This window comes from Aquila chrysaetos, chromosome 5 (assembly GCF_900496995.4).
Source record: "Aquila chrysaetos chrysaetos chromosome 5, bAquChr1.4, whole genome shotgun sequence".
NCBI lineage: Eukaryota > Metazoa > Chordata > Aves > Accipitriformes > Accipitridae > Aquila > Aquila chrysaetos.
The window spans coordinates 45,808,090-45,835,781 of record NC_044008.1 but is presented as its reverse complement, the minus strand read 5'-3'; the positions used below and the strand labels follow the sequence as shown (position 1 = coordinate 45,835,781).

The 27,692-nt window shown below is 39.9% G+C and overlaps 1 protein-coding gene and 1 long non-coding RNA gene across 3 annotated transcripts in view; one reads left to right on the top strand and one right to left on the bottom strand.

Annotated features, from left to right (window-relative positions):
• ALDH1A2 (aldehyde dehydrogenase 1 family member A2) overlaps positions 1 to 27,692 on the bottom strand; it is a 58,365-nt gene that overhangs the window by 16,659 nt on the left and 14,014 nt on the right. For both annotated transcript variants that reach the window (XM_030013773.2, XM_030013772.2), the window contains exons 2-7: positions 16,502 to 16,606; positions 16,164 to 16,304; positions 14,435 to 14,564; positions 8,504 to 8,565; positions 5,646 to 5,774; positions 5,401 to 5,514 (exon numbers count right to left, since the gene is read on the bottom strand). In XM_030013773.2, the coding sequence (XP_029869633.1) occupies positions 5,401 to 5,514; positions 5,646 to 5,774; positions 8,504 to 8,565; positions 14,435 to 14,564; positions 16,164 to 16,304; positions 16,502 to 16,606 (681 nt within the window). The remainder of the gene's footprint in view (positions 1 to 5,400; positions 5,515 to 5,645; positions 5,775 to 8,503; positions 8,566 to 14,434; positions 14,565 to 16,163; positions 16,305 to 16,501; positions 16,607 to 27,692) is intronic.
• LOC115341217 overlaps positions 1 to 27,692 on the top strand; it is a 135,669-nt gene that overhangs the window by 96,798 nt on the left and 11,179 nt on the right. The window contains exon 5 of the long non-coding RNA XR_005932349.1: positions 16,166 to 16,340. This is a non-coding gene — a long non-coding RNA (uncharacterized LOC115341217). The remainder of the gene's footprint in view (positions 1 to 16,165; positions 16,341 to 27,692) is intronic.

Genomic DNA, 27,692 nt, shown 5'->3' with positions numbered 1-27,692 from the left:
TTTGTTTCATTTTTAAGAAGGTGAATCCTTTTGACATGTATGTTCTATAGGCGAAGAGGCACAACAGTTGTCCAAAGATGGCTCCCTAAATTCTACCAAAAGCACCAAGGAAGGAAAAGGGAAACAACTACTTTTCATTCAGGAGGCACAAGCTGCCCAAGATATGATCAAAAAGATTCAGCAGAAGCAGGAATGAAGGGTAATGTAGCCTCCCTAAATCCTCCTTATATTGAACAGGATATGTGTGTAGCATGGTGAGCTAACAGGCTTCTCAGAACAGGTTAAATCACCTTTAGGATTCTTGTTGCTAAAGCAGAAAATGCCAGGATGTAATTCATGATACCCCAAACCAGCAAGAGATTGTGTGATCCAGGAGAGCTGACACAACTCATTGCTTGTGTAGTAGGTAGACATTCTGTCTACATCGTGCATTGTGATATTCAGCTCACTTCGGAAATAAAGGGAGAATCCTGCTGAGTAAATTAGAATCAGTGGTAATACAGCTGTTAGCTACAAACATTTGTTTGGCATGAATCAATCTCGACTCTCCTGTAGTTTGCTTTGATGGTCTCTCTAGTATCTTGTTGACTAATGATGAGATCATGGTTTGTTAATCTAAGTGCATAAAGAAAACATTCTGCCAAGCAAAATGCAGACTCTTTTGCTGGGGTTTATTGCAGTTGTTTATAGACCTTTTGTTTACACAGGCATCCAAACCAATTTGTTGGATATTTATTTGGGTTACTCTACAGAACTGCATGAACACAGACCTGAATCCTATCTCTAATCTGTCTGCATTTTAATGGGTCATAGTTTGAACGAAGTGGAAACCAGCCATTTAGGATACATTTCTTGTAGGCCAGGGCTTCAAATGTTTTGTGTGCCATCTATAATTCTCATCCTGAGAGCATTTAACAACTGGAGAGAGTTGTAAGCCACTCTGATTTGGAGGTAACGTATTTGTTTTTGAACAGAAGTGATTAGAACTCATTAAACTTTTGCAACAAGCAAAATATAATTTTTAATCCAGCCAGTGCTTTGAATGCACATATTTTTAAATGTATAACTTCTTGCTCTTCATAATCACCTCTACTCTTAAGCCCAGAGCATACTGCACCCAACTATTCCATGTGCACCAGGAACTTAGAGGTACACAGTTCCCATTCAAATGGAGCACACATACACAGACATGGCCAGACAGCTCACAGCAGTCAAAATGACTGTATTTGCAAAGCCTGTAACTGAATTCACAGATTTGAGTGGAAATAAAGGCAAATGAAGAGTAAAGCAGCTTCTGATGGCTGCTTTTCTCCGCTATTTGAAGGCCTCTCACCTTTGCTACTTAGCAAAAATAAGAAGGTTATTACCTTCTTAAAGAAGAAGGTTCTTAAAGAAGGTAGGTAATAACCTTCTTGAAGAACCTCTCTGAATTTCTGACATGTGTAAAAATTGTCCCCTCATCGGCACTTGTCTTGGAAATAAATAAGGTCCACTGTTCATTTAATTGGGGAAGAGAAGAGACTTGTATAATCTTTCCTGTACTTCTGAGATCTGCAGCCCAACAGCAGACACATGGGTAAGCCACACATCCTGAGTTTGGAACTGTTCTTAAGCTCAGAAAATATAAATGACTGAGTTTTATTTTAATTAAAATGTTGCTAGTAATTTTTTAAAAAGAACTCAAATAGACAGGAATACATGGAACAGTGAAGAAGGTGAGGCAGAGAGGGGCAGAGTAAAAGGGAAAGGCATGTATAATGAACAACTGGGGTAGTGTGGGAGATAGCTGAGCTTTACAGAACCACTCCCGAGGTCCTGGTGAGTGAGAGTTTCACCCTACAGCTAGGGACCAGAAAGATCAAGGAGAAATACAGTAAGACATAATGAGATATTTAAATTGATTATGGGCATTCAAGGGAAGGTAAGAAAGGGATAGGAGCAAGTGTTGACATGGTCCGATTGGCTGGAAGAAAGATTGGTTTTGGCAGTTTAAATTTCATCTGATTGTGGAAGATGAGGAAAAAATGTGTCACTGAAGCCTGAGAGGAGATTGCCGTAATTAAGGATGATCATGGATTAGCCCTGGTTCACTAAAAACAACACAGTAAAAATAAACACTTTTGTTAAAATGCCCATACCAAACAAGCTGCTGAAGAGTATGAACCAAAGCAACTAGAGAAGCCAAGAAAGCTGCTGGAATCTAAGGCAGCACAATATTTTTAGGCTTGCTTTCATACTCAGTATGATTTTCTTTCTTTCAGTGTGACAGTTGTCAAAGTGAAATCCATAGCCTGCTGGGTGTCTGCAGAACCCTTCCTAGTGGGCTGCAGAGGGAAGAGTTCTGAGAGCCGTGCACTAGGGGACTGGGAGAGGAGGTGATCCATGGGAGGGTGTTTCATAAGAAGCAGGCAGGCTGAGGGATGAAAGAACTGGCAGACTACTCTTCTAATGTGCGTGAGCTAACCCATAAAAGGAGGGGTCAGAAGGAAAGGGAGAGAATTGGAATCAAACAGTGATGGTACAACAGAAAAAGAGCTCTTCATGATCTTCCACATGTTATTTGGGGGGGGGGGTAGTGCGTGAAAAGTAAATAGTAGTACTTAAAACAATTTTCAAAGCACTAGAGAATCGAAGAAACAGAAATAGAGTGCAAACTGGACCAGCATCATAAATTAGAAGTCAGTATCATAAATTAGAAGTCATTTATGTGTTGTCATTGCATAGGCGTGGGCTTGAGGCCTCACAATAGTCAGGAGTTTCAAAAGATACTGGACTAATGCATGGATGACAAGGCCATTGGTTCCTGTTAAATACAATTGTCCACATGCACCTTTGGGCTCAGGAAGTCTTTAAATTGTTGATTACCAGAAGCTGTGAGGCTACAGCAAGGAAAGGATCACTCTACACATCCTCTCTTCTTCTATAAGCATCTGTTACTGGTCATGTTGCAAGATAAGGTGCTAGGCTGGATGGATCTTGGTGTGGCTGTGTCAGGCTTTACTGAGTTAAGGTCATGAACTTGGCCTTTTGGCTCATATTTCTATGGATTGGGTTCTCCAAATTTTGGAAAACATTAGCGTTAAATTTTTTCTAGGAAGAGCAGCCTGTTTTCTGCCTTCAAAAAAAGGTTGCAGGAAATAGATAATAATAGCTGGGTTTTGTGATTTTTACAGGCAAATGGGGAGTTTTCATTAGCCAAAGTATATACTTCAAAGGTAGAGGATTTATATTTTTTTCCAAAAGAACCTCATGGTGAAAACTTGAGAAAAACATGTGCTTCAGACATCTAAACTTGAAGATCTTTGCTTTTGTACTGATAGGTTTTATCATTAACTTGCTCAAGTTAATACTTTCAACTGCCTTAACTAGCACCTGGATGAAATTGGGAAATGGAAGTTAATATCGTGGCATTTATGTATCCGATGGCTATCGGAAATCCACATCACTGGAGTATACAGTTGATATGCCTCAGACAAGACCAGAGAGACAAAATATTTCCATTATTGTTTCATTAGAAATTGAAATCTGTTTTGGAGAAGTCAAAAGACTCTATGTGTTTAAACTGTTACAATGTTGACTTGCTGTTACAAAAATTCAGTGTTACAGGAAATCAGAAACAATATGGAATAGTTTACACTAACTCTGCATTAAAATGTTCCATCTGTTCTTGCTTTAGGTTCTTAGAGAATTGCTTTTTCATCTCTGTAATGCTTTTCACTTCCTATTAGTAAGGCTTTTAAAGGTAGGCACTGAGTTAGTATAAAACCCACAGCTTTTGAGTTTAAACGCCTATTAAAACTAAAGCTGTCTGGAACTACAATAAAAATTTATTTTGGCTACAAAAGACAACTTTGAAACCTAACCCATCTGTATTTTTCCTCCTCCAAACAGTGCAACATCCTGTATAATATAATATTTATCTTAAACAGAGACCACATATCTTTATGAAAACAATTGTTTCAACTTCATTTTTGGGGGGTAATCAGCTCATATTAAAGTTTTCAGTATTCCAGGATGCTAATATAAATTGGTTACAGGAGATGTAATGACTAGAGTAATTCCATAGAATAATCTGCAATCTGATGTTGCCATTGATGTAGAATGTAACCTGTGTATATTATAATCTAACGTTGCCATAAAAAATTCATCTACAGGCATACAGTAATTGCAAAACAATTGCAACACAACTGTGTGTGTGCAAATTAGGCATACAACTGCAGCTACATTTTACTGGTAATTTAGGCTCGTGTATGGTGACTTCCAAACTCAACTACAGGATAATTCCACCAGAATAATTTATCTGAAATAATTGAGCTGGTCTCTGCAATCCCTGGACCCACCAGGGAGATACCCACACATATCTAGTAGGGCTGCTTGGTCAGTGAATTTATCAACTCAAATCAAAACCAAATTGACTCACTGTGAAGAGCAGTATCCCCGGGATGCGTAAAGCTTCCCACTGCCACGAGTGGGAGTCAAACATATCAAAGGGAGTCTGGATCCTTGGGGTTTAGCTCCCTCCATACAATAGTTTGTCACATTTTGAATTGAAAAGGGCTGGGTTTAGCACTCTCTAAATATAACCAGCCCTGAAACTCCCACTGAGATTCCTTTCTGTCTGCCTTCAGAGGATGAGATAAGGCCCCTTCCCCTGTGACTTCAGTCTGGAGTACCTCTATCATCCTCACCCCACCCCTGATAACAGCCGGCTTTGCACATATTTGAGAGCAAGACACGATCTGAGTTTTAAGGAATTCGTTACTCTTTCTGTAGATTACAGCCTTCGTCTTCAGACTGAACCTCCTCTGTAACATCTGCATCATAGACTCATAGCACGACATTTTGGCATCCAGAAGACAACTGACTCCCTTCATCTTCTGACCAGCTTCTTTCCATCATTTTGGGAACAGACACCTTGGACAATCTCCTTTTCTCCCTGCATTCCTTCCTTTTTAGACCTCCTCTTCCTCCTCAGTATACTTGAATGCAGCATCAAAGTTGAAGTACATTTGCCCCTTCCTCTCCCCTTTTCCCCAAATATGCCAAGATACACAAATCATGGATGCTAAAGCAGCATTTATGTGTGCTGTGATATACACGGGATGTTCTGCCTACTTGCATGTGATTCACATCCTCATAAGCCCACAGGAAATCCCAGCAATATTTTTCCAGGCATATCTCCTGTGCTGAGGTGCTGAGCACAGCAGGGGCTGGAGGAAAGGAGCCATTTCTGCTTTGGAAGTACTGCGGTACGTAAGTTTAGCTGGGAAGGACAGACCACTGTTATTTAGATGTAGCTCTTTTACTCAGTGACAGTGAGAAATGTAGCACAAGGACTTAATACTATCTCCCTAAGTCTTTACTCACATTTTACAATAATGTATCTGTGAATCCTCTTACCTCAGTGGATCCAGTAAAAGCAATTTTATCAATGCCAACATGAGATGCTATGGCTGCACCAACAATTGGACCAAATCCTGGCAAAATATTGACAACTCCTGGTGGAAAGCCAGCCTGCCAAAATAGGAAGGAATGAAGGGAAGCATGATTTATGAAACTGACAGAGCACGTTAAACCAGGCATGTGCTGGTAGTTCCTTCCCCACAAGGAGAGACAGAGACATTACTCCTGTCAATTATTCTTACCTCCTTGATGAGGGCTCCCATATAGAGAGCACTGAGTGGTGTTTGTTCTGCTGGTTTAATAACTACTGTATTGCCACAGCACAGAGCTGGAGCAATCTTCCATGCAAACATCAGCAGGGGGAAGTTCCACTGTAGGAAAAAATAAAAGTTGATAGATGGAAAAATATTGCAGTGGTGTTTTGTTTTCAAGATGTCAAGCTGCTACCTCACTTATTTCTCAGGCTGATCCTCAACATAAATCTTTCCCAGCACAAAGCAAGGATTTTTTTTTTAATTACTGCCATTAAGAAAGCAACAACAGTGACCTTTTAGTTCTTTCTCTCCTGTTCAAAGAATTACAGCCTCCACCCGCAGTCTTCATAAAAGAATCTTCTGTTATCTGTTAATTTTTTTAGTCACAACTTATTTCATTTACTGTTTTGCAATTGGCACTTTCAATTCCCACGTGACAAGTACTTCTTGCTTCTGATACATTTGGAAAGAACTGTTTGTTCATGCTGAAGTGTTTTTGGATTTAAATTTCCTATCCTTGAATACATCTTAAGATAAAAAATTTATACTCAGAATTATATAATCTGTAATTGAGGGGATTACAGTTAAAAACCTATAAATGTCAATGCTTGGTCACAGCATTTCATTTTCTTGAAAACTTCTTACTGAGCAATTTTATATGGAAGACATTAAAAGAACAGTAAAAAGTTGAGAAACACTCTTTGCTGATAAAAAATTTTGTATCATCATTAATTTCAACTTCATTTAACTGCAGCAGAAGATGTGGTGAATTATATTAGTTTGATGCATAAACAAGTTTTGGATAAAGGTAAGAATAACAAGCCGTTCTGCATCAAGGCCTGATCCTAACAGGTTAAGTGGATAGTCATGCTGATTTCAATGGAAATGCAAGAGCAATAAAATAACTGCGTTTGCACAGTCACTTTTATAAATGCATGTAATAATCTCCTCTGGAAAGAAAATAGAAAATATCAGTCACAGAGTCAGCTGCTGGCCAGAGCATGTTATTGCCTGATGCGTATCAGCTGCCACTCTCAGGGACATCTCTCTAGCCCCTGGCTAGCTTGAAAAAATACACAACTGTCTTTCCTTCACCGAACACCCAATTTTTTACTCCCTCAGTTGTTTATAAACTCTGGAGACAAAGTGATGTTTTAATTCCATCTCCAGTATATAAACCTGGGAGGGGAGCTATAGGGCCAACAGTGTGCTGACAGCCTGCACTTCTAATGGTATCGCAAGGAGAGCTCCGACGAGTTTTATAGGATAGTATATAGCCTTGTTTATGCTACAAAGCTGCCAAAGAGCATATGTTTTGATGGAAGCTAGGATGTGAAAGAGGATGAGGAGTTTAGTGTTAGGCTTGCTGTTTAATTTTATTTTTGTAATAACATATTTGCTAGTGTAATGGCTAAGTGCATGCAGCGGCCCAGGGGGTGTACTCTGTGACTGGTAGCTGTGGAGGAAATATGTATCAGATTAGCAGCAGTGTTAAAATAGATGCGTGTGACAGCCATGTTGAAGTTTTGGAGGACAGACTTGGGGGAAGAATGAACAAGTATGGTCGATGGCTGGGTACCCTGAACAAAGAGTTTCACAAATCTAAACTAAATAAATCCTGCTTTTGGCATGATCTTCAGTCCATGGCCAAGTTTCTTCAACAGTTAAGCAAAATGAGACAAGCCTAAGAGATGTCCAGCAACTTTGGCTTAGATGTTGGGGTTGTCATTTTGCAAATGCTTGTCCATGTGCTTGGCTGAAGAATGGGGACAGAGCTGTGGAATCATTCATTCATAAGGACCACTCGTGAGTCAAGTTAGGAGAGTGCATAGGTGTTTGCAGGCCGGGTGTGTAGCCACAGACTCTCTGAGTCATTTGCATGTTTCTCAGTTTCTACAGAGCGCCAAACACAATAGCCACCCCTTAACAAAGACATGAAATAACAACAAATATAAATAGGGAAAAAAGGGCTTAACATTGTTAAAGTAATCTTTTCTGGCTGCTCCTCTTTTAATGGAATTGCTGCATGTTGCTGTTTAGTGGCTTTGTGGTTAACATGAACAAAACAAAAAAACAACATCAACAAAAATTTCAGAGAATGTCCTGATTAGTTCCCCAGTGCTTTGTCAAGGAAAAAAGCTTCCACACAATATTTTAATAGCTATATGTGAGCCTCCCATTGAAATTTCTGCCAAAGCCAGTTAACTGGTTCTTCTGAAAAAGCTAGCCTCTCAGTGTAATTCCCATGCAGTGTTCAGCAAGAGTATATTAAGGATGTATACTGGGGTGTAGGGGGAGTATTAGATTTGATGAAATGCTGTGTTTCTCTCTCATAACAAATAAACATTTCATGTCTTTTATTAGCTACACAATGTTAATTGTAATGATATGTCTCCTGGAGTTTCCTTTTCTCCTCTAGCCTTGTAAAAGAAATAGCAGGAAAGAATGGAATTAAAATGCATCACATTCTCCCAGGAACTGAGGAGCCTGTTAAATCACAGTAAAAACTAACTAAATAAAAAGACTACCACAGCAAAGCATCAATTTTCCATAAGTTGTGTGAACATCCATAACCACTGACAGCATATTAACACTGTGTTTTGCTTTGCTTGTTTTAATCATGAGAATTCTATGACTTGAGAACTTAACTCCTAATAACAGAGCCTAAACCCTATTAGCATGTTCAAATAAGCATTTGCAGGGAGGCTGTTAAAGATATGTCAACAATATGAGCTCAGCTTTTTTCGTAATGGAAAACACACATAGTTGAGGACCATGTTTTATGTGTCTTTAAAGAGAGCTGGTTCAAATGAAAATAAATAGAAAGCACTAGTAGAGATACTCACAGGGATGATCTGTCCACACACTCCGATGGGTTCGTGTCTTGTAAACGTAAAATAATCTCCATCTGAAACAGATGAGCATGGTTACTCTCAAGTGCAGTTTGACTTGGCAGAACAAAAAAAAAAAAAATAGAGGGGGGGAAAGCTCTAAGGATCAGCCTTTGATGGCAGTAAAAGAAATAACGAAGTCATGGAAATGTTTTTTCATGAGCCAGCATGGGAAACCTAGGTTCAGGAGCAACCTAATTGTTCTTTCTGTAGAACAAAGGAAGCAGGCATCCCATCAGAAAGTAACCTGCTTTGTTCCTTGGGAAAGAGGACAAGCTGTACCGCACAAAAAAGGGCAGTAGCAAGGAAGCCACTTACTGGCCTCTGCTGATTTCAGGGTGAGAGAAGTGAAGGAAGAGTCACAAAGGCAATTTCCTGAAAGGCATGACTGGAACACAGCGATATAAAGGTATATATACAAGCAGCTGTGAGATAATAAAGTGACATACATCTCACTCATCTTCCATTGAAGACACAGGCAGTTTGAAGTAATGGAATGATATACCACAACCTGTAGATGTGGAATGAAGAGGGGAAGCCTGTGACTGATGTGTAATTGAGTATAATTTACTGCAGAAGACAACAGTAAGAAGAATACAGGGGTCATCATACAGCCATGCTCTCATAGCTGACTTGTAGAACAAGGCCTGTATCAGAAACAGCCTCAGGCTAAATCGGTAATTAATTTAAGTTGACAGGGAAAAGTTGCATGCAGCTAGGCAACAGAGAATAAGAAAAGTTTTCACAAACATTTTGAGCAAGGTAAAAGTGAATAAATAAATTGAAGGAACTAAGTAACCGGAAACTTGGAAATCATGGGCTTTTCTCAGTGGACTTTTGACAGAAATAAAAACATGGGCTAAGAAAGATCCTAACAACAAAGATGCAGGAAAAGCAGGCTGCATATTCACAAACAGTAGGTGAGGATGGTATGAGGCTAAAGGGAATTACTTAATTAACTCTCTGATCTGGTAATTATTTTTAAGGTCCTGATGAACAAAAATGGCAAAAAACTCCAGGGGTGAGAGGAATCATTAGTTAAAGTGAGTGCTATGCTAGATCTGTACTCCTTAACTAAAGCACTGTTGAGCTCAGGGCAGCCTGAGTCAGGTCATGAAATAAACAGATCTGTGATTTGGGGTCACGCCCGTGGTCTGTGGGAACCTTTCACATGGCCCAGCCTGCTCAGAGCGGCAGGTTTCTGTGCTGGCTCATTTTGCACAGCTGGTATAAGTGACTGCCATGGGGGCTGATGGAGTTCATGCTCTTTCACAAAGCTGCACGGTTGTTGCTGCTTCAGCACTTGCCTGTGGTCTGGGAGTACATGCTGAGGTTATACATGCTGTGACACGATGTAGGATTCTTCCCAGTTGATAAAGAGCAGGAAAATGACCTGCTCTGCGTGGGGACCGGTTAAGGTATTGTCTAACCATCAGCTTTGTTAGCGTGCTTGGCCTGCATCTGTGCAAAGTACATTTACAGCACTTTTGTACCTAAATTGAGTCTTGTAGCTCTATAAACTAGCCAAGGCTCAAACCACCTCTGAATTTAGGTCAAATGGTTTTCAGTGAGGCCACAGCTGAAGGAAGGGCTACACTAAAGGCATGAGCTGAATGTGCCCCTTGGCCTGTAGTGCTTGGTCATCTAGAAGAATTTGAATCTCTTTACTTAGAAAAATCATTTCAACTAAGTATGTGAGAATGATGAGGTTACCTAGGCTCAATCGCAGGAGATGATTTACCAGGATAGGAAATGGTCAGACGGAGGAAGGGAGTAAGAGGAGGGAAGATTACAGTGCTTTTGCTCCCATTGTCACTGGCCAGTGCCAGGGGTATGTGCTTTCCTTCACATGGTGTGAGAGCATGCAGGCAGCTGTGGCCCCTACCCCATTCAGTCCAGAGCGGCAGCCAGCCTTGTTTAGTATCCGGGAAAGGGCTAACTTCGCAACAGGGACTACATTTCGGGAACCTGCTTCAGTGTCCTGTACTATACATCTGGTAACAATAAATGGGTTAATCCATAAAGCTTCTTGGGTTTAAGTAAAGACTTCAACTTGAATTTGATTAGAAATAACTTATTTTCAGGTCTGCTTATTTCTGTACATGTACTTTACAGGATTTGCTCAGCAGAAACCTGAGCTAGAGTAGCTAATACATCAGCTGGGGGCCAGATACAGAGTAAGTACGAGAAAGGTAACAGTAGTCTGCAACCAAGACAAGGGACAGAACAGAGGAAATAAAGGAGGGAGGGAGAGAGAGAAAAGAGATTCACATCAGGAAGAGAAGGAAAAGAATAGCTGATCAGTGAGTTTGCTTTGCATTGACAAAATGTCATTGCACCATTTTGATCTCTAGATGCTTAACAACTTCCCAGTGGAGATGAGAATATTTGTTTCACAAATTGAGATGATCAGTTTGATTTTCTAGGTCATCTTTCACAGATGCTAGCAGTGGTTCACAGACCATAGGAATAATCATCAGACCAGACAGAAGTGAAGTTAAAATACAGAGAAGTATATACTAGCATAACTGTCTTAAGTGCTCAAGAGGCACACAGAGGAGTCAGCTAAAAATACCAGCTTGTAGTCAGTAGTACTGTGAGAGGTGGATTCTCAGCCAGAAGGATGGTGACAACATAACAGTAACACAGTTACGTTAGCACTGTCTGACTTTAGATTGTCACTGCATAATCATTGCCACATGTCTGCTTGCTTCATAACATAAAGTTATAGATAACCTGAACCTGCTTGCCAAGTCAGACAAATGGTGGTTAATTCTACCAAATGTAGGCAGAACATTCTTTCTGCAGAGCAATACCTCCCATGCAGAGTTGCTTGCCCTGCTTTCTTCCACTAGGCTCTAAACAGCTACCCTTTTTGACACCTACTTTGAAAGTTCATCACCCACAGACTTACTGTTAAGATGGGATATCTGAGGTTGCTTTCTAACAGTGTCTTTGTGAATGTATGTGACGAAGTTATTCGGAAGCTTCAGATGCCTCTGGACAGGCCAAAGAGGTATTTAAGAGCCACCTCGTTGCTAATGTAAAATAAGCTGTTACCATGGCAAAATAACTCAAGATTGATGAAATGAATCACTGTTTCTGAACATTGAGCATAGAAAGCTCCCCTATGCTCAGAAATTAAATAGGAGACTTTTAAGACATTTTAGAGTTTTAAGATTAGTTTAAACAAGTCATGCTAATGACGCTTATTCTAAGATGGTATTGCTGATGATTGTTACTCTTATCCTTCTACTAGATGGCAGCCAGAAGAACATTACCTGAGAGGATCTGACAGTCTGATCTAAAAATTTGTCTTTAAAAGTTTTTTTTTAAATTCTCAGCTGATGTAAACTGGCATTCTTCAGTGCTCACTGATATTAATAGAGCCAGATCAATTTGCAGCTGCTTAGCACCTGGCCCAAAGATTTTTATTTTTTAATCAGAAAGAAAGCCCCATTTATCCAGGGATCTCACTTTGGGACAGCAATACCTTCCACAGATGGGTTTGCTCAAATTTCCATCAGGAGTCTCTGTCCCGGATATTTGATTTGCATAACAAGCATAATAGTCACATGCCTCATATAGCAGGACACAGCAGACAAGTGGGTGAGGAGAGCTGAGTTGGTTCTTTAAGCTGCATCATATCATATATTGATTTAAAGATACATTTTTGCTTGCATTCAGTTTATTAGTTTAACATTTTCTAGTCTAGCCTCATTCTGTTTTAATTTAAATCATCAATGCTTTACGCATGGGAGCAAGCAAAGGGCAGTCTGGAGGTTTTAGCAGCTCTGGGACCAAAAGGAATGTGACTATAAAACGCACTGTTCTTCTTCTACTTGTCTATCACTTGCCTATTTTTATTTTAGAGGAAAAGAAAACCTCAAGAGAAACAGATGAAAGATGGGGAGGTTTCAGATTTATTAGCACACTGAACAGAAAGAGAAGCAGATTTAATAGGGGTTTTATTTTGTTTTTGTTGTTTTGTTTGGTTTCCTGTGATGAGCTGATGGTAAGCGAACGTAAAGAGCGCCATTGTTTAACACTGGCCTTGCTCTAAAATAGCTTTATGAGAATGACAAATTTATGATGTGAAACTAGAGGAATACAGAGGAGTGTTAAACCAAGAGGAAGAACTAATTGATACCCTGAAAATCTGTGAATGGACCTACAATTCTACACTACTGATAACTGTGTTAGCACTGAAGTTTGCATTTAGGAAGGCATGCTGAAAATGTGCCTTTCTCTCCCCCAGCGTAGCCCACCTCACTGAAAAAAATCAGGGTTTTCACCTGATACACTACTTGAGGACAAGAATAAGCAGAGAATATTTATTCTCCCTAACCTGGCAATGCCTTTTGGTGACTAACCTAAATTCTACGTACCTGCGGGGCTAACGAGTAAGAAGGAGGCATTCACTGACCAGAGAGAAAGAGATTAGGGAACAGGAAATTTGCTGAATATATGAATTTATGGTGTGCTCTGCACTTTTGCATGTTTAAATGTGAAGTGCAAGCAGCAAAACCAGGATTTATGGATCTCAGCCTAAATGACTATGGAAATCTTCAAGAGTTCTTACAGAGGAGTCTACACCTGAAATATTAATATTGTCATTTCTTTGGTGAAAAGAAACTAGTGATGATAAACATCAGTCAGTATATACTGCAGTTTTAACAAGCTGAAACACCATGATGGGTAACTCTGCAATAAGAGTTGCATGATCTGTTTTCCTGCCGAAAATTTTGGGGTCACATTTTCAATTTATCTGCTTGCCTAACTTTGATAGTTTTGTGCTTTGCTGTACAGAGGCAAGCTAGTGTACTGCAGATATTGTGTTACATAATGTAATTTTATGGAAATAGATGTGCAACAGCAAAATTCATTTACTTGTGAGTGTGCCTTCCTGGTCTCCAGTAAAGTGTAATAAACATGCATGCTCGATGAACAGTGTGCACCACAAAGCCAAAAAGAATCCATAGAATAAATGTTGGTTTTCTTTACTGTTTTTCCAAAGATGTATTTTATGCAGGTAAAAGATGAGTACATTTATCTTAATGACTGCACCTGCATAAAATCATTCTTTGCTATCATGTGCCATTTTGCATAATTATAGCAGTTGGTACATCTAGTCCAGACTGCAAATGTGTATGTTCGCAACAGAAAATGCAGCTTGTATTTGTTAAATAGCTGGGAGGGAGGGGCAGGAGGAAGAGACTTGTTAAATAAAAATAATGTTAAGGATTTTTTCTTATCATCTCTTTAGCAAAAAATAAGAGCAGAACAACTAATTTCCTAGCACTCGTAAAGATCTATCTCATACGTACCATATAAAACTCATCCCACTGAATAATTTGAAGAAGCATATATAACAAAATATATCTGATACGTATGTACAGGTCTCCATGGTAACATTACAAACTCACTCAAACTATAAATGAATTTGGATCCAGTGTTAGTCCCAAGTAAAATTATTTGCATAGGCAGTAAGAAGACATATATAAACAAGATATAAATACGTTAAGCATACTGTTTCTTAATAGGGCAGCTAACACTGTTGTCATGTGTTCCAAGGTATTTGTCAGGCTTATACCACATCCATTTTTATAAGTGCAACAATATTTAAATGTAGGTATTGAGCTATCTCCTTATCAGATGGACACACGCAAAAAAACCAAAACACTCTTTGGGATGTGCATGTAGGGCAGAACAATAGCAGGTCATCTAGTCCAGCCCTTGCTCACTTTTAAACAGCTGCTTCAGCAACATACTACACACTAGAAGACCAGAACAAGGTTCTCTTCTACCTTTCACGAAGCTGTAATCTATTAAGCCATTTGGCCATGAGAAGGTTTAGGTGCATACCTGTGCTTTAATCCCCCTTACCTACAGGAATGGTCATTCCATGGATTTTGTCTGCCCAACCGGCATAATACCTCAGGGTTTTTATGACTCCCTGAAGATCTACATAGAAAGCTTGCAAGAAAGGTTTGCCACTGTTCAGTGATTCCATAGTCTAGAGGACAAGAAAGAGTTAAGAGATATAAGCACTGTAGCATTTTTAGACTATCATACTTAAGTATTCACTGTCTTAACAGCTCTTCAATCATGACAAAGATTTTAATCAAGACCAACCAGTTACACCTTGGCATAGTCTTAACACAGAAGGTTCAGAACAACTATCTGATCCCCTTTGTTACTTCTTTTTGCAAATCTGAACAAAAAACATTTTCCTTAAAAAAAAATCTGGTTCCTTCTGGAGTGTTCTGGAATGACTGTGATTGTAAGAACGTGTGTGTGCGTGTGTTTATGTGTCCATCTTGTGGGTTTGTGTGTGTGTCCACATGCATGTACATGTGCCTGTGTGTATTTTGGACCTAATAGCCACTGTATTTGGTCCAGATACATAAATGCTAAATTGCTTTAATCAGGAGCCAAGATAAAAATGCCTGTCAAGCTAGGTTCTGTTATGTTAATGATAACAGCTGAGAAGGGGCTCCTTGTAACCCCATATTAATGATGTGAATCCATAAAGAGAAGAATGGACATATCCCTCTTTATATAATTGATGTGAATATAAAAATTTCTCTATATGGCTGCCAAGACTCCTGCTGAGGTCTGAGATATCTATACTGTACAGCCAGTTTATTTATTGCCATCAAATAAACAAATTCTCCTCTAGGGAAGCTCATAAATTAACAAGCTAATGTCCTTATTTTTAAGTTAATATTCCTATTTTTAAAAGTATCTTATAAGCTATCCTCTTAGGGGTCCCTAAGATCATTTAGCAAAAAGAATCCAATACAATATCCTAAGATGTTGAGTAGCTTAACTCATTCTCAATAGCTGTCTAATAGAAATCGTTAAGAATGGGCAAAGTACACCCATGTGTAACACACCAACCATCAAATGAATTTCTGTAGAGAAGAATGGAGGCCTAATTCTGCACTGACTTATATCCCCAAGAGCAATTAATGGCATTGCCTGCAGTGCAATTCAGTAAAGAACTTGGCTCTAGAAATAAAAATCAAATGACAGGCAGAGTAAACTTGATTTGCTGTGCACTTCCTTCTCCCTGTGGCGATTTTACAGTATACACTGGTGGTAAGATGATTTAAGTGTTGACAAAGCTGGAATTAAGATGTTCACCAGCTTAGTTCAAAGCACTTGACATGCGGAAAACAACATTAACAATGCCACCGTTTAGATGGCTTCAAACATGAGCGAAATAGTGCAGTACCCAGAATTCATGTTACCAGTTGAGTGTCAGTAGGCATTCTACCTGCCATTTCATTAATATCTGCACAAATCACTTCACTCAGTCTTCCATTTTTTATTTTAGAAAAGTTACAAGCATGCAAAACAGCCATACATGTGTCTGCACACCCATTCATTTGTCTGATGTCCAATTTAAAGCTCATTTGAGTCAACTGGAAGAATCTTGTTGACTTTTGTGAGCTTTGGATCAGGTCTTAAGTAGACAGTCGGCCATCTCAGCCATCAAGCTGAGTGTAGTTTTTAAACATAATTCATATTAACACATTTATGAACTGAGTTGCTCTCAGAATGTAAAACTGACAGGTGATTTGACTGTTCATTTTCATGTGCCACTTACAGCAAGAATTGCCCTGTCTCTTTCGACCAAGTCTGCAAGCTTATCCAAAAGATGGCCTCTTTCTGATGCATCCATTCTCCTCCAGACTGAACCTAGAGAAAAAGCAAGGCGAGCTGCCCTCACTGCTTTGTCCGTATCAATCTGTCAAGAAGGAAGAAAAAAACCAAAGGCACTGAGGTAAATAATATTACCAGGCTTATGAAATTCACTACTGTGCAACCTTAGTCACGTGATGGGTCTTGGAACTGTGATTAATAAAAGAACTGTCCAACAGTGCTATTCTGGACCTGTTGCTTTGATCTATTTATGCATTTCTACCCATTCATGGGATGCGTTACCTTGTCAGCTTCCTGGATCTCACAGATCTGCTCTCCTGTTGCTGGATTATATACTGGGAATATTCTCCCACTTTCAGAATTTTGCCACTCATTATTGATGAAAATCTAGAAAAGGAAAAAAAGTCTCAGTCCTCCTGCATGAGCAAACAGTAATGTATATAACAACAAACTCCTAGGAAAGGCTGCAGATTCTAATACAAAAGAGTTGAAACTTATTTATGCCTGTGAAAATTATGGTTTTCAAGAGTTCGGGCAAAGGGTCAGCCCCTGATGTGTTTCTGTATTCTGTGGCAGTGTCACTATAGAAGCAACATCAAACTCTAAATAACTTGGTTGACATTCAGATTTGGTTCAAAAACTGTAACAAATAAACTAAAAAAAGAAATACCTGTATCAGACAAAAAGCCTTGAAACTGCTGGAGACAACACAAGGATTTGGAGTAATCATTCAATTCAGTAAGTAAACATTTGGTCACTGATACAACCCAGTCAAGGCTGAATAATCTCAAACATCACAGTTCTTCAATACACAGTCAGTTGATTATGGCTACAGTGATGGCTTGCAGCACAGAATTAACTTGCTTATCTGCTTGGAACAATGGAAATTGTTAAATTCTCTCAGTGTTGACATAATTTTAATTGTCATGGGCAAACCAAATTTGAATTTTAATGGTGCTTACAACAGCTGTCTTGAGAGAGGTAATGACAAATGAGTTTGTTTAAAGTAGATTTTTAGTGGTAGCTGCATACATGCCAGCTATTTTCTACTGAATGACTTTCAAGAACAGGATGCAATTATTTATTAGCAAATAGGAAAGAAAAACGACTGAGTGAAAGGTTTTCCAGGTATGCTGACTCTTCCTGTCCTTGAAATCTTTCTAAGAATGAAAGTGTTCAAAAATCCAGGCACCATATGGGCTCCCTGGGGTTCAGGTATCAATGTTCTTTCATTGTATTCCATGAAATACAACTTCAAATGTGTAAGGGGAGGTTCTGGCCTCACTGAAATCAATGGGAATTTTACCACTGACTTCACTGGAGGCAGGAGTTCACCCCTAGATAGAAGGCATGTTCACCACCCTTTTTTGCATGAGAGGTTAAGCTGTGTTAATAGAGACAGGGACCTTTCTCTGGTTAAAGCAAAGCAAAGCCCTGTGCCCCGTACAGATCCTATGACTGTGGATGAGTAGAAAGCCAAGGGACCCTTTGAAAGATTCAGGGGTCTCAGTTCCAGAGATACTCAGGTGGTAGAAACTGGCCTATCTTTTTAGACTGTGGCTACGGAACAAGAATGAATTATACCGGTCCAGTTTCCTCACAGAACCACCACAGACGCCAGAACAAAAATCTGTGCCACTGATTAGGCAGACTAAACATCACAAACAACATGTCCAGAGTAGTAGTTTGCCACCTCTTTAATCTTGCACTTTCTGCTGTCTTACTACCATGCGATAAAGAAGCTGTTACATTCGTACTGGTACGTGGCTCAGGTCAGCCAGATGAGTTCAGGGAGACAATGGAAGACAGTTCACATATAAGGATTTCGCTTAAATGGTGTCAGGTTGTTGGTTCCCTTTTTGTTTGCTTTCTTTATAGCAAAGTTTGATGTGGCAAAACCAGGACAAAAAATTTACATGTTTTTCACATGGAAATGAATGGAATGTAATACCTGTCTTTTCTAGTCAAAGAATAGTATGATATGATTATAGATCAGCTGCTGATTTTTTAGGCTTGGAATAGTACAATGAGGATAGCTGCACCAGCCTGCCAACTAAATAGTTTAAAACTTACTCTAACTCAAGTGTTTACAAGTTGTTTGATGGCAAAAAAAGCATAAGCATCAAAATGCTGGGTGTTTAAGGAAAAAGCATCACCAAAATTTTAACGTATCTGTAAGGAAGGAGGGAAACAAGTAGAGAGCTAGTTATAAATTGATGAGAAGAAACTGAGCTGGGAAAAAAACCCACCACTGTTCTAGCAAAACAAGCAGCCAAGAGAAAATAACAGTCAGAAAGCTCAAGAGGAGCAGTTGCAACACCAAAGGGTATGAAGTGTCCGTAAAAGAAAAGAACATGGTGAGCACACCGGTGTGCCTGTGCATTTTAAAGTAAAGAAACTGCACACTTATATTTGCACATGAACGCGCATGAGAGTTTTCTGTTACCAGACGTGAGCTTGCCTAACCTATTCTCCAAGCCAAATGGAAGCCATTGTAGCTGTGTTCTTTTCAGCAGGGCTTATTAGCTCAGGCTCAGTGCCACGCTAACTGCAGTGACATAGCTTCTGGTTCAGAGCTGACTCATGTCCAGCTGACTGAGGACATGGGCAGGAGGAACCTGTGCCTGCCTGGAAAGGACCTTGGCAATGTAACAACTGTGCATAGAAACCAACAATTACACGTGCTTTTGCTTTTATGGGTGTGTTTCCATCGTGTTTCCTCATCTTCCCTGTGCCTCTAGCCTCAGCCACTTTGCTGTGTGCCCTTCCATCCATTTCAGAGTCCATCCTTTACTTTCCCCCCGTTTTTGTTTTCGTTTTCAGAGGCAGCTGAACCCAGGACCTACCGCACCTGTACTCATCTATCGCTTTCTTTGCACACTGTATTTATCTTGAACCTGTTCATGTCTTTGGACTGTAAGCTCCTCAGACCATGGGTGGTGTCTTCCTGCTCAGTGATTACACTGCTTTGCAAACTGAGGTACTGGTCCCCGTTAGGTCATTTTGGAGCTAACCCAGCCAAAATAAGATAATGACAGAATCACCGGTATGATCTCTAGTGACTAATACCATAAGCCAAAATCCTCCGGCGTATCATTGTCACTTTTTAGACTGTAAGTGAAACAAAGAATCTCTGAGATCTGTGACCTGTATGGAAGAAGGATTTTGCTGTCATCTTTTCCACTGAGTTCAGTGGAGTTAACTCCATGCTCAGCATGTGGCGGGGTGCACTGAGGAGGGAGAGGAAGGGAGAAAAGCTTGCAGCTTCAGGAGCAGATAGCCAAAGGAGATGTAAGGATGTTTGTTTAAGGTTACAGTATATCCATAAACGCATAGGTTCCTCGTGTGATCTGTCTTGAAAGAATAAAACAGTTAGGTTGAGTACAGGAACCTGAGAAGCAGTGGCAACCACAATTCAGTACTCTTCCCTTATAGAAGTGGTCTGTTCTTTTTTAAAAAGTTTAAAAAACGTTAACTACATTCTGCTGGGATGAACACCTATCATCACAGGATACGTATTTGTTCTTAAAATACATTTCACCATAGGAATAAGAAATAGCGCCTTGGAATTACAAAAGAGTGTTGCAATTCATGTTGACTGGAACTATAAAGTGTATTATTTTATTGAATGCTCCATTTATCCCACAAATTTAGAAGCAGCACAGTAATAGCAAATATTTCAGATAGGACATGGGAAGGATCAATTTGGCATAAAGTTAGAGTTGAAGGCAAGAGAAATTGCTACTGTTAATGGTTAATGTTAGTTTCTTCCTGTTCCACTTTCTATAAACAAGGTATTGCCTATACAAGCTCATTACTGTAAACTGAGCACATTTAAATTGGCAATAAAATCAGAGCATTTACTCTAGTGCACAAATAAAGTACCTAGTCCCGTGTTTTGGAACAGTTTCAAGTCTTGAAATCCAGCAGCTGGCGGCTTTACAAGCAAAACCTTACACTTAAATAATTCACTTTTGAAAGTTTTAGGTGTTCTGTGTCAGGTAGTACCATTCAGCAGATATTCCTACCACCAAGACGCAGATTCTTTTGCAATAAATTTGCATTCACAGGGGCTTTTATAACTCTTCCAGCACTACTGACTCCAATGGCTGTTGATTAAACATATATATCCTGTACATTTAATCTGACTTTCATTATGGCCACTTCGTAAAAATGCCATGAAATGGACAAGCGATGACACATTGTAAGAACAAGGAATCCCTGCAAAGCCTCAAATAGGGTTTTTTTCTGCCTTATTTATAGTGACCATGGTAAAGGCTAACTCTAAATCAGGGAGAATATTTGACAGCAAATGTTCCTATCTATGGATTATATATAACCCATCCTAAACACCAGATGAAAAAGGGGTAACCCTAGAAAAAAGAAGGGCTTGCTTCCACGTAAATCATGCTACAAATTGGACAACACCCAGTGAGTTCATTGTTCAACCTCAATTGTGAAGGCTATTCACATTTACTATTCCCCTGGAATCAATGTTAATTAAGGCTGACTGGGGCTGTAAATCAGCCTTTGGTTTTTACAACTTAATTCAGCATTAAGCATATATATGTAAATAAAAGGTAACTGATTAACCACTTGAGTTTTCCAGGAGTTACTGAGGTAATTTGTTTTTGTTTGAGTCCTAGTGTTACCTTTTGTGATTTGCAGTAAGGAAAAGAAAAAGTATATAGTATGTCATGTATTTGCTATGCGGTATTGTGAGTAGTTAAATAATCTGGCCTGTTGGGTGCTATCAACAAAACTGCCAAAACGGAAAGAGAAGAACGCTTGAAAAATTTTGGAACACATGAACATTCAGTTTGCCATCTACGCTCAGTAGAGCCAATAACTGCAGTAATGTCAGAGCAGGAAGAGAAAAGGCAAACCTTCCTGTTTTACTTAGGTGTCCCTGTCAGTACAGTGATTTGGCCAAGAACAAACTCAACTGGCAAAGCAGACAATGCCTCTTGTAAAAGTGAGGAATCTGGCTGTAGTTGGCATACAGTGGTCTAAGGAGGAGACTGAATACTGTTTGTTCACCAGCAATGCCACCTAAGGCAACATGCAGAACAGGGCAGCAGCTGAGGTAGCGGGTGGGTGAGGGGTGTATGTTGTGGGATGGGGAAGTTTCAAACAGGACTTACAGTGTAATAGGTGCAGTTGGAGGCTCCCAGTTGCCCCTGTGAATGTGCCCTTGGAGTGTCATCATTCTCGTGAGATCTCATCGTAAAGGTCTCTTGATAATTTCCATTCCTTTCCAAATGAAAGATGGAGAGGGCATGGCATTTTCCTAAAAGAACAGGCACATCCCTCCTGCTACTGACACTAACTTCTTCCTCACACACCCATGTTCTCATAGACCTTTAGATAGAAGTTTGCAAGATAATGGTCCCACCACATATTTGCTAGGTTCAAATTCTGCGCGTGGTTAATTACATACAGCTGCTGTTGACAGAGTTCCATAGGACTAATCAAGGAAGCAATCTGACCCATCCTACAGGGCACGTGACTGTTCAGAGCCTTTGAGATACCATATCACAGAAAAAAGTATACAAAGGAAAAGGAAAATTCAAAGTTATCATGTAAAAATTCATGTTACTTGGAGACTCTGCTGACATGCAGTTGGAAGGAAATCATATATTGCATTTTGCATAACACCTGCATTTCAAAAGCGTTATGCACCAAGTTCAATAGCATTTTTGGATGCTCATCAGTTTCGAAATCAAGCCAAGAGGAAATGTTTTTAGCATAAAGCAAAGCAAATTAAGCTTTGCAAATAAACAACTACAATATCTTGTTTAAGTAGCCATCTGTCCCAGTTGGCTTACTAATAATTAGCAACTTAATGTTCATTTCCAACCATGCAGGTAATTGGAGCGGTAAGTAGTCAAAGAGAAAGCGATGTGTACAAAACCAGGCTGAACAATCTAATCTGCAATGCAGTAGTAACAAAATTTAAAGCAGGGAGAAAATGGATAGGATTTTGTGTTTTCATCACTACTTACCAGTGAGGAAGTACAAAACAACTATCTGTGTGGAGGTGTGTATAAATAGAATTAATTAAATGCAGCACAGAACTAATACCTTCTTTGCAGCTCTTAGTTGAATGAGATTTGGTTTCGTGGCACTACACATTCCCTCTGACGTTCACCCAGGGGCTAGCCCTGGATTTGGAAAATGGAACTGGTTTTTAAATTCACTGGGGATTTCTGCGTGCTCACTGCCTCTCTTTTTTTGTATTGTCTTCCATTAAAACGTATAGAAAAAAAGTAATATGGGCTCCTTTAATTCATAAGAGTAATCAACACAGGTGGCAACAACGTAACTTTTCATTTCCTTTCTTGAAAATGTTCTTAAATGATGTGTGAGTGAAATGATGATCTACATTCTTAATTTGATATTGCTTAGTGGTGATGTCATCAGACATTTTCTTCAGGCTCCCCAGCTGTATAAGTAAGAACTTCAGCCAGTGGACAGACAGCGGCCTAGCATTCAGCTCTTTGGAGGTGGAATTATTTTCCCATGGATTTAATAAACAATGTTTTTGTGCTGTTGCAGCTCCAGAAATGTTTTTTGGTACAGGAAGGGGATTTTAACGTCCAAATAATAATGGCTTCCCACAGGAGATAAGGTTCTGGATGAATGGAGGAAGGAATGGGAATTTCCTAACTCAATTGATTTAGTAGCTGGTTATAGTTTCATTCCATCAAAGATCTTTTTTTCATATGTGACTTTCTCCTTAGAGATCCTTTGACATTAAATCTGAAAAGATGGGGGAGGGGGCATCAGATGCCAAAGTACTTTATGGAAGAATCACAGCTGTTCAGCCCTCAGCATCTTCTTATTGCTGGAGACATTAAGAAATACATAACGGCACTTTTTTGGCGGGGGACGGGGGACGGGGACGGGGGACGGGACATACAACAATTTTAGAGGTATGCAAAAAATCCAGCAGCAGCATTTCCCTTGGTAAATACTGCATAACATCACAGATACCGGGCACCTGTGCCTCAGTCTGGTCAGGAAATTTCATATCCTTTCCCATCTCAGCAACTTCATTTCCTCTCCTTTGGAAACATTTCAGGAGTCCTAATGATTAGTACAATTGTAAGGGAATGAAGTAGAAGGGATTGCCAATCAGAGGTGCAGCTTGTTTATTTTCTCAGGCTTTGTTTTCCCTCACTTTTATGGCTGTCTTGATACAATAAATCTCTCACGTTCTAGCCAGAGTGTGTTGTGGGGCACTCCTGGGAGTGACTGGAAACCAACAGCTGGCTATGGAATCAACGAAAACCTGGTTTATAAGTAGGCACTAGGAGAGCAAAAGCCAAGCCCAGCAGACTGATTGCTGACTGGCCAGCAACTGATCCGCAGTGCTGTTTTACTTTGAGAAGGGGATCAGTCACAAGAACAGCGAGAGTCACTGCTCCTTGCTGGCAGTTCACAAATCATGAGTAACGGGCCACAGACTTTGAGGCCAACCTCCCCATTCTCTGTGCACAATCCTGCTTCTCAAGGCAATCCACGAATAAGCCTTTCACTGGGCAGTGCCAACGACTGCATCGCTTTCAAATGATACACCTCCATAAATCAAGGCAGGCTGGCTGGCTGGAGCATACAAACAGAAATGGTTACCGTGTCGTTCATTATAGTTCAGTCACTAGAGGTCTGGTCCCACCCACAGTAAAATAAAAGGAAAAATCCAACTGGTTTCAGTGGGAGCTGAATCAGGACCCCATTGATGAAAAGGAAGCGATGGTAACAGCCTCCAGAGGGATGTTTGTACTGGGAGACAAAGCTGTTTCACTGGAAACTTGACACCTGCTCTAGAGCCTGTGAAGTCTGCGAGGGCCAAACAAAAGCAGAACATGTTAATTTTTATTTTTCTTCTTTGGCTGCTGGGTTGTCCTGGCTCCTTCCCTGACATCCTCCCCACCTCAAAAAAAAAAAAAAAAAAATAAAATTGAAAAGGAAGAAGAACTCTTTTCTAAAGCTGTGTGTGTTTGGGGGTGTTCAGGTTTTTTTAAAACTCATTTGGACCTCAGAGCCAGAAGGATAACATCATGGCTTTTAGACATGGTCTACCATAAATGGGGGTTTCCTTCATAAACCCAAGCTTGCAGTTTCATTCAAGAAATCTAAAGTCCAAACTTCAGAGTGTACTGAGAGGGTTGGAAAATTTTAAACATTTACAAACATACTACAGCAGGAGGATCAAAAAAGTGGAATCGGAAACAAAATGCATAAGTGAATGAGGCTGCTCTGGTTTCGCTGTCAGCACAGCAGTACGTTGAAATCTAGTAGACTTATGCTTACGCAACCCGAGTCCTGTGCCAAGGGTACACGTCCAGATGAGAAGACTAGAGCGTTCAGCTTCTCTGGATGTAACTAGTAGCAAGGCCTGAGCCAATCCTACTGAAATCAAAAACAGTCCTTGACATCAGTGGACTTTGTATCAGAAGCGAAGCGTTTAAAATAGGTGAATATATCAAGGTCTCAGTGACATTTCAGTGTGGAAATCATACGATCTAGCAGCTAATGGTGGCATCTAATGCAGAAGCTCAGTCTCTTTCCAGTCCCTGTGGGGTGGGAGGAGAGGGAGCAGCACTCCCTCGGGGCAGGACCTGCGCCTCAGGTGGGCTCAGTCACCCCCATCTCTGCCCACCCCCCATAAGGGCCTGTCTCACCAGTGGCTGCTGCACTGGCCCACTCACCTAGACATCTTGTTTAGGTGCCTAAACGTGGATACAGCGAGTCCCCCACGGAGCCAGCTCACAGTATAGGTTTGGGAAATGGGCATGACTGGGAGGAGAAACGGAGGGAATCCAGGGTCTCTGGGCAGCAAATGGAATTGGAGAAAGGGCTTGAAGCCTCCTGTCAGTCTGCTGTGAAAGTGGAATGTAACATGATTTTTTTCTCCCCTATGTCCCAAATCCCTCACACCAAATGCTTGACCTGCCTGTCTTCCTGTCTTAATTAGTCTTCTGTCTTTCTGGGAGTTGGGTCTGTTCTTTTGCAAATGGCAGCACATCAGACAGGGGAAACCTGTCATGTTTATTTTCTAAGCTGTAGGGGGCACCCATTTGAAAAAACTCCCAGCTTATCTAAACGTCTTTGTTTGTATGATTTTGAATTAGGAAGTGTGAGTAATTAGTTAAGAAGATTAAATAAGTCTTAACAACATGCGGTAGCATGCTTACTTTCCTCCTCCCCCCACCAAGTATTTCCTGCACAAAACCCAGCCTGCCAAACTGTGATGATACTCTTTTCTACTTTAGTTTCTCACTGTGCCACATGCTGATATCGCATCAGTTATTTCAATTCAGTCTCATTAAAGGGATTATTTTGTGCCTGGTTGTTCAAGAAAATTAATCTAAAGAGAAGAAACTTCAGATTGTATTGTCTGTTGAACTATACCCACCACAAACATTTTACTCCTTTTAGCTGCCTTATTAAACCTGCGGGAAGAAACTTTACTTACAGCACATAAAGGCTTTCCTCAAAGTAATTTCTACTTTTTTTCAGTTAAAGAAGAATTTATCTGCTGTTAGTAGCACAATACAGGAGCAATAACACTTTCCCATAGCTCAGATAGCACTTCATGTATTCCTAAGAAACTAAGCTCCTAAGCTTTACTTATCCTTTCACTTGTGAGGCTCTCTAATTGCTGGAGAAGAACATTTACTGTCTTGCTTAACTGCATCAGAAAACATTGTTTCTGAAGCCCGGATGACTAAAAAATTAAGTATGCTGTACATTTCCACTAATAACAAAGAAAATCCATCACTGAATGATTTGGGTAAGGATGGCAGTGTTTTTTATGGAGTATGATCCTTGATGTCACTTACTACAACTTAAAAAATGAAATAATGAAAGATTTCTAAAAATCCGTTAAGTCAAGAGTGGAGAGGAGGGAGTATTTGTTTACAGCATCAATTATTGGCCTGTCACTGGGCTTTAATGAAGTTGTGGCTATTAAGAACTTGATCCTGGAAACCCTTCCACAAGCACTCATTTGAAATGGTGGGAATGAGGAGGGGTTTGTACAAATAAGACAAGTATTAGTCTGTATAGTTTTCCTGTGTTTTGCATCATTTGCGTATTGCAAGTCTTGTGTGCTCATTATGCATGACCGAAAACAGCGTGATCTATTTATTTGTACATGGGAAACATGTTCTGCCATTTAAAAGAATCTAGCAGATCATCACTTGTAGGTAACTGCCATTTTAAGTGTTCATCACCACAGAGCAAGTTCTTACTTCGAAATTAGCTATGCTGCATAAATAAATACTCCTAACTGGCTTTCAGACACTATAGGCAACACAGAAAAATAAAATGGGCAAATTTATTTTGACTTAAAAGCTCTGAGAAAACTACCTTATAACTACACATGAGAAATTACTGGAATGTCAACTTCATTTGCAGTGGCCCCTTATGGCCTGATCACCCTCCCTGGCACGATAAATCACTGGCAAGATCCTTACCTTAACACGTTTGATCTCAGCTCAGCAAGACTTGGGTTTGATGTGAAGAACTCCAGATCTGTTAGGTCAGAGACAAATAGCAGAGCCACTGACCTGCAAAGTGCTAACTCTGTATTAGACCCAAGTGAGCAGCCTTAAGCTCCTGGAAAGTTTGCCTTCACTTCTACTTTGCATCCTGAGTATTTTCAGATATTACTGTTAGCATGTTTTGCTAAATGATGCCAGTGACATTTCCTTTCATGTCATTCTGCACATACAGAATCCACGAAGTGTCAAACAAACAAATAAGCATGCAGTATGAGAAGCATTATCTTGGATAAACTGTTAGAATTATCTGCATTTAGGGCAACATGAAGTAAGACTCAGTATTTATCAGTTTCTACATCATTTACATAAATGACTTGCACTGGCCCTTTTCTACCTAGACCATACTTACTAATATCATAAATAATGATATTCACCAGTATGCTCATTAAGGTGATCGAAAGTGCTTGTATGTACATGTCTGTACATACAGAAATTCAGACTACTCCAAAAAAAACCCCCCAGACAATCCAGCTTGTGACATTTGCATTCAAAGTCTGAACTTTCACAAAGACCAGTTTTGTGGCCACCCAGTTTTGTGGCATTGGTTTGAAACTTCCTTATTGTCCTGGTTAAACAGTCACTTATCTCTGCGATAGTAAGCAGGAGTGTTAGTCTACCAGAAAATTGGATGTTCTTAATGGGCTTTGGGGGAGAATAGCTTTGCATCATCAGCATTAAGTTAAATCACATTAAGTACCCACTTACAACATAGGGATTACCACTTATGACATCTTTGGTGAAAGCCTTTAAAACAAATTGTTGTGTTTGTTAGAAGAAGCTGTGAGATAACAATTCCCAGAAGTCTGATTTATAAACTCTCTTTGCTCTTCAATAAGATGCAAAGGAACCCAACACCTCTCCTCTCATTCAATGCTGCAATGAAATCTCTCTGGCTGGAAATT